General features: G+C 58.0%; 1 protein-coding gene and 1 long non-coding RNA gene across 2 annotated transcripts in view; both read right to left on the bottom strand.

Annotated features, from left to right (window-relative positions):
- Positions 1-237, bottom strand: part of ZSWIM4 (zinc finger SWIM-type containing 4) — a 17,848-nt gene extending 17,611 nt beyond the window's left edge. The window contains exon 1 of the mRNA XM_029917803.1: positions 7-237. Within this exon, the coding sequence (XP_029773663.1) occupies positions 7-61 (55 nt within the window). The 5' untranslated portion in view covers positions 62-237. The remainder of the gene's footprint in view (positions 1-6) is intronic.
- A 3,814-nt stretch (positions 238-4,051) lies between these two features.
- Positions 4,052-6,182, bottom strand: LOC115273547. Its single transcript, XR_003900828.1, has 2 exons — positions 4,508-6,182; positions 4,052-4,261 (listed from the first exon to the last, which is right to left on the bottom strand). It is a non-coding gene; the product is annotated as an uncharacterized LOC115273547 (long non-coding RNA).
- Between the last annotated feature and the right edge of the window lie 1,200 nt (positions 6,183-7,382).

Below are 7,382 nucleotides of genomic sequence, written 5' to 3'. Positions count from 1 at the left end.
CATCGCGCTCCTCCGGTCCCACGGGGCAGCCCCGGCTCCGCTTGGCCGCAGGGGGGTCCATCGGCTGGACCGGGGCCGGGGCGGGGCCTGTTGGGGGGTCGGTCCGATGCCCGCTTGGCTTCGCCGGCTCCCGCGCCCCCTACCCGCCTTCCAGTTCGTCTTCCGCGCTCGGCCGCCCCGGGACCCCAGCCGCACCCACCCCCGCCCCGCGCCGGGCCGGCCGGGTGATGCGGCCCCTTTAAGACTCTTCACAACAATGAAGCTGCCTCAGTAGCCGCTTTATCCTCCGCCGTCGTCCCGCCCCCGCCGTCCGTCCCCATTGGCCCCCCCCTTGGTTTCCGAGGCCCTCCTCCACCATTGGCTGCACCTTCAGACTCGTCACTAAATTCTCGCTGTTCCTTCGTTGTATCTGCTGCCTGTCTTTTCGGGGAGACCCAATCAAAGCGCTCATCAGGCTTTGCTGTCAATCATAGGGCGCCTGCGGCCAATCACAGTGGGAGGACCCCCGCGGCGCAGGCCGAACGCGGAGTTTCGGGGCGGGTCCTAGGTTCATTCACAACATTCCTCTCCCGCCCCCCTCCGGCTGGACAGCGCGCCCCGGGCAGCTGGGGCTGCGCCCACACACGGCTTTGTTTACTGAGGGTCGCTTCCGGGCTCCGCAAGGGGACAATCAACAGGGCTCGGCCAGGGAGCGAGACTGAGCGGCGGGATTCCAGGGCAGCAGCTCGGCCCCTCCTCCTTCTGAGCTGTGTGATGCGAGAAACTCTTTAGCGTCTCTGGGCGCCGAGTCAAGTTTTGATGTTGTGAGGGCCGGAGTGGGGGCGGGGATCACAGGCTCCTTGGTGGACCCCATGGGGGCTGCAGACCTGCTCTCTAGAAATAGAGCCCAATTCAAGCCCCAAGATAGGAACCCCTAATCCATTCTATGCCCTTAACATTACGTTGAGTCATATGCAATTGCTGATTTTCGACCATTTTTGACCTATTAAAATGGTAATTTCGTAAGACTTAACTAATACTCGTCGAATCCGATCACCTCTAAGTGTTTTTCCGACCGGTTTTGTCCTGGCCCACCCTCTCTTGCCCAGCAGCCGCCCTTGGTCTTGATCGCCGGCCCCGCCCCACCCCTCCTCCCCCACCCCCCGCTGCCCACGCCATCCTTCCTCTCGCCTGTCCTTAGAAAACCCGACATTTCCCCTTCGCCACCTTTTCGCCATTATCATTACATTTCTTTATCTCTTTTAGCAGCTGTTTAATTTCTATCTCTTTCCTCTCCACCGAGACCCCCAGCGGCGGTAGGTTGTGTAAGTGGTGCACTGCTACACCGCCAGCGCCCAACAGCAGCCGGCGTACAGCAGTCAGTCTGTAACTTACGGACTGAGCCACTGAAACTCTGTTCCCGTACCGCGGAAATATCTACAAAGCAGGAAAAACCCAAGCTGGCCCTTAAAGGGTCTGATTGCTGTCCCCAGTCTCCCCACCCCATATTGAAACTGGCTTTTTCCTTCCAGGAATTTCCAGCTGCGCTTTCTGGCCAGTGCCCAACCCACCATTCAGTAAACTCCGTGCGACCTATGCTGCCCGGTAGGGTCATCACTGGCCACAAGTGGCCTCTGAGCCCTTGAAACGGGGCCAGGAGGAATTGCGGGGTGCCGTGCATGTGACACAGTGGATTTCAAGGATTTAGTAGGAAAAAAAAAAGGCAAAATATCACACTAAGCATTATTTATATTGATGTGTTGAAATGGGAATATTTTAGGTAAGTTTGGGTTAAAGAAAATACATTATTCAAATTCCACCTGTTTCCTTTTGTTTATATTTCATTTGGTATCAGGATTTTGGCATATTATCACCTTTTATGTTAAGCTTATTTATTTGTTTTGAGAAAGACAGACAGAGAAAGCGGAAGCTGGGGAGGAGCAGAGAGAGAGAACCTCAAGCAGGCTCCACACAGCATGGAGTCTGACGCGGGGCTCACATTCACTAACTGTGAGATCATGACCTCAGCCGGAAATCAAGGGGCTGGGTGCCTAACTGACTGAGCCACCAAGGTGCCCCTTGCATATGGTCATGTCTGACCCTTCCAACAGTGCTGCAAAGTGGGGCTCATTGGTTCCATTTCTCAGATGAGGAAACTGAGGCTTGGAGAGGGAAGTGCTTGCCTGAAGTTACCCAGGCTGGGAAGCCCTGGGCTTACTGCCAGAAAAATCGAGGCCAAGATGGACCGATGGGGGAGGATAGCTGGGCAATGGGAGGCTTTCAGGGGCTCCCCTGCCAACAGGACCCCGGGGCTACCCTTGCCGGTGGTCCTCTTCGGCAACTGGTGGCTGTGTCAGCTAAGCCCAGGTCCCTGTCCCTGAGGATGCTTCGGGAGGGGTCTTGAGATGTTGAACCGGAGACGTTCCGCCCCCCCCACCCCCCCGGGCTGCCCTAGTGGGCTAGTCTCAGGAGGAGGGAGAGTCGGGCAGTGCACAGTGAGGGTGTGTTATTCTTTAACAGTAGGTACTCAGATTGTCATCCTCCCCTCAGGGATGAGAAAACAGGCACAGAAAGGCCAGGCGACTTGCACAAGGTCCCCAGCAGGGAAAGGCGAGGGCCCCCTGTGGCTGGTTCTGTCACACTGGCTGGGGATCAAATGCACAGAGTTTGGGAAACACCAACATTCTATTCCATTTCCCTGATTTTATGGGGGAGTGAGACCCAGAGGTCAGAAAGTTACTCAAGGCCACACAGTGGTCTCGGGAGCATATATGGAGTCAGGAAGGCCCCCTGGGAATCTCTTGGCCTGCTCTCCTCCCAGCAACACTGAGGAGCTGGGAGCTGGGGCCTAGCCGTCCACATGTCCTCCCTTCTCCATGCAGCCGGTGAGCTTGGGCTTCAGAGAAATGGAAGCCCCATTTCTGCCGCCAGCCAGGCCGCCGTGAGCTCACTGTCTAGGCATCCACAGCTCCTGACCCCAAACCCACGTCTTTGAGGCCCGTGGGAAAGAGGGTGGCCCTGGAGGCTCAGACGAAGGGGGATAAGGGGCCCCCAGCTCAGTGGCCACCCCACCCCAACTTTTCCAGGGTCCCCCCCCTCTGCCAGCCCCCCTGCACAGACCCATGCCCTGTTGACTCAGGCAGGAAACCAGCCTGAGCAGTTTCACTTCCTGGTTCTGGTGCAGCCCCTCCGGCCTGCCCAACTGGCAAGATTTACTTCTTACATTTCTAGCTTCCCTCTTGGAACACAGGTTCGTGGGCTAAGTGGCACGGCCCTGCCAGGAAAGTCAGGCATCCAGGCAGAGGGGGATGGTGGGAGCAGGAGAGGAGACTTGGGAAGGGCTAACTATCTGAAAAGCCACTGGTAGGGGCTGCTCCGGCTCTGGGGGGAGGGCCAGGGTGCCGGCAAGAGAAGGCAGACTGACTGGCTGTCCAGTCTGGGGCTCCCCTCTTTGGACAAAAGCAGCTCTCACAGCGCTCGGCTCCAGAATTCTCCAGAGGGAGGGGTGTTAAGATCCCCCATTTAACGGATGAGGCAAACCGAGGCTCAGAGAGGTGACCAGGCTGGCTCAAGGTCACACAGCCAGGCAGTGGCAGAAACTGGCCCTGAACTCAAGGTGTGGGTATTTTCCCAAGGCGTGGGGGGCGGGGGGAGCTCTCCGATTCAGCACCAGTCGGGGGCTTTCGAGGACAGGTAGGTGGAAAAGCGGGGAGGGAAAAATCCCGTCTCTGGCCGTGAGGCTGTTTGGGGAGCGGAGGGGGTGGGGTGAAGGGGAACAAGCGGGTTGACATTCCAGACCTCATACCCATTGCGCCTGAACGCCTTTTCCTCGCCCCTGGGGTCCTCCTCTGAAGGGCTGGCGTCAGAGGGACCGAGGGAGCAGGTTTAGTGGAGTCCCCGGCCCGCCGGCCTCAGGGGGCTGGCCTGGGTTCAAGGTGCCTCCTGGTGGCTGAGGGACGCACCAGAGGACACTTGGAGCCCCTCTTCCCCCAGTCCTTGCCCGTCCCCGATTCCCGATAAAGGTTAATTGAGAAATTTCCAAAAGAGGAAGAAATCAGGGCTCTCAGTCATATAAAGATGGACACGTGTTAGAATTTTTATTGAGCTCCTGTGGGAACCGGGCAGATGGTCTACGCGGTTCAAAAGCCGAGTCTGGAGAAAAGGCACTTTGCCTCTCGGGCTGTTTGCGCAGAACAGTGGGCAGATGGGGGCAAGCTGTTTTTCCACAGGCAGGAGTGTTGTCAAAGAAACCTCTGGCGGAGACCGGATGGAATTTGCACGTCTACAGATAAGAGTGGTTTTATATTGCGACCAATTGCTTACAATTTACAGAGCCCAGAGTTCAAAGACAATGCTATGAATCAGATTAACCCGGAAGGGTGTGTTGTAGGGAGATGATGCACTGCGTAATCAGAACTGATTCATTGAGATGCAAAATGACACACACACACACACACACAAAAAGGAAGAAAGAAAGAAAGAAAGAAAGAAAAGAAACAATACAGGACTTCCTTCAATGAACACCTACAGTGCACAGTCCTAGGAGTTGGGAGACGCAGCAGCAGACAAAGAAGCAAAGGAGGAAAGTCTGGAGCGGTGCTGAGGGCGGAGGGAGGCTCCTCGAGGAGGCATCCGGAGGGGGAGGGACCACAGCAGGACGCAGGCCGGACAGAGGTGGGGTGGAGGGGGCAGCCCCCAGTTCCTTTGTTTTCGGTTCTCCCCACTAAGATGCTGGTTCTCAGCTCTACCTAGCTGTACTGGGCATGCAGTAGGCATACAATAAATGCCCAGCGCACATCGGAGCTTCACCTCCAAAGGCAGCAGCCATCACTACCCACTTAGGAGAATAAGCTGCTGTGCTGTGGGTGGATGGCAGGGCGCCCAGGCTGCCCCAGTGGGCCCGGAGGTGTTGGGAGTCCCACCCCCCAGCCCTGCCCTCCATCCTCTGGCTCCCTCACTGCATCCGGGGAAACCCCAAACCACAGTCCTTCCAGCTCACTTGGGTCCCGATGCCACAAGTCCTAATTTTTTTCTTTCTTTTTTTGGGGGGGTTAAATTTAAAGTAGGCTTCATGCCCAGAGTGGAGCTTGAACGCACAACCCTCGGATCCAGACCTGAGCGGAGACCAAGAGTTGGGACACTTGGGGCATCGGGGTGACTCTTGGTTTCGGCCCAGGTCATGATCTCACGATCATGCAGAACAATTTTAGTCATTCAAAAACGTCTGACCACCCCTGTGCGGGACGGGCAAGGCAGGCCGGGAGAGGACACGCACAGCGACCGTGCCATCACCTCCCCCAGACAGCAGCTCAGTGTCACCAGGACTGTGGCCTCGTCCATCGGCCGTGACCTGCACCTGCGGTGTGGCCGGAAGGCTGGCTGTCAGATTCTTGGCTGACTCCCGGGCACTGTCCGGTCCCCGGCGGCGCCGCAATGACCAAAGGAAGGAGCGGCAGAGGCAGCGGACGGGCGGCGGGGAACGGGGACCCTGCTGGTGTCGTGCAGATCCCTGCTCGCTGACGCTGATGTGACCTAACCCGGCATCACAGGGCTGGCCTGGCACGGGGCCTGGACCATGGTGCCACTGCGTGAACACAAGGCTTTAGGACTTACGGGTCCGGGTGGCCTCGAGCAGCTGACAGTGCATTCTGGTTTAACCGGCAGTGGAGTCTGCACCTGTCATTCGGGTGGGAAAGTCGCTCCCTAGGAGGCCTGGCTTGCCTGTGACCAGGGAAGCCTGAGGGGGGTGTGCAGGTAGGCGAGGGACGGAGACTCCCCTCTGGCTCCTGGGCTGGAGGTGCAGGAGCCTAACCGTCCCTCCCCGGGGAAGAGGCTGGTCTCTGGTGGAAGCCAGGTGCGGGCACTGAGTCGCTGGCCCCAGCAACGGCCCGCTCACAGGAGCGAGTGAACGGCATGGAGGAGACGGTCAGGTTTATTGTTCTAGGTTAAGCCAGCGGAGACAAGACCCAAGGAGCGGGAGGGGGACACAGACGTCGGTGGACGTTTCCTCCCCTTCTGGAGTTCTGGGGACCCTGGAGCCTGACCAGCGTATCTCAGAACTGCTGATCACCTCGCCCGGGCCTGGCCCCCAGTGAAGCCTGAGGCGTGTGTAACCCGAGGCTCTGGAGAGCCTGGCTCCTCCTCGCGGGGTCACCTGCACGGGTTTGATTACGGATCGGAGCCGACGGCTTCCACTGGGCTGCTGTCCTTAGGAAGGCGTCCTGGTGGCGGAGGAAGAGGCTGTCTCCTTCCTGGCGGGGGCCTGCAGCAGCGCCAGCTTCTTGGGCAGGCCGGAGCTCGCTTTCATCACCACGTCATGCTCGATCTTCTTCCGGATCCCGACCTCCAGGTCCTGGGGGAGCAGCCACAGGGCGGTGAGGCTGGGCCCTAGGGTTGGGGCGGGGGGCTAACCCGTCACCCTCTCTCTGCCAAGAGCTCACAGAAGACCAGATGAGCAATTTCCCCCAAAGAGCAGAAAAAATCCTGTTCTCGTCTCTGGACCTCAGCTTCTAAGCCTCTGCTCGTGCTCATTTTACAGATGGGGAGACAGGTTCCTGCAATGTGGAGGCACTTGCCCAGGCCTCCCAAAACAGGTGAGCGATGGTGGACTGGGACTCGGAAATCCCAGAGCCTCTGGTCCCAGCTTCCAGGCAGCAGTCCCCTCCTGTCACAGGTCATATCCACTGGGCAGATGGTTACTGGGGACTCTGAGCCAAAGCATGGAGCAAAGGCATGGAGGGGGGTTTGGGTCCAAAACTGGCAGCTTAATCATACTTCCCAAACCGCCCCATCCTGCCTACGAGTTCCAATGACGATGACCACCACGAAGGTCACGTACGTGGGTACAGGGGACAGAACGGAAAACAAGAAACAGAAAAATCTCTGCCCTCAGGGAGCTGACACTCAGCCTGTGTATGGAGAAAACATAAACCCCCACGACCCACTGGGTGAAAGTGACAGTAGCTTCTGCTATGGAAGAAAAAAAAAACCCAGGGACAACAAACGAGGGGCGGGAGCTGTTGCCAGGAACAGGGGCTCAGAAGTAACGCTCACAGTCAGACCAGACTGAGGAAGGGAGCTGCGTGGATTTCTGGGAGAATCCCACAGGAAAAGCCAACATAAAAGTGTTGGGGTGCGAGAAGGAGCAGTTAAGGGGCCAGCGAGCAGGGGGAGAGTGGGAGATGAGCAAAGGGAGGTGACAAGGACAGATCTTGCAGGGCCCTGTGGGCCACAAAGAGGATTAGAGCTTTTCTTGCGGTGAGATGGGACACACTGAAGGCTCCAAGGAGAGGGGTGCGCCCAGACTTGGGTGCTCACTGGCGCCCTCTGGCTGCTGTGGGAGGACGCAGGAGGTCAGGGAGGAGGCAACTGCACTGGTGGAGGTAGTTAGTAGCTGATGGGTG

The sequence above is a fragment of the Suricata suricatta genome, chromosome 12 (genome assembly GCF_006229205.1).
Source record: "Suricata suricatta isolate VVHF042 chromosome 12, meerkat_22Aug2017_6uvM2_HiC, whole genome shotgun sequence".
Classification (NCBI taxonomy): domain Eukaryota; kingdom Metazoa; phylum Chordata; class Mammalia; order Carnivora; family Herpestidae; genus Suricata; species Suricata suricatta.
Note: the sequence above shows the minus strand (reverse complement) of the source record. Positions and strands in the feature narration are given on the sequence as shown.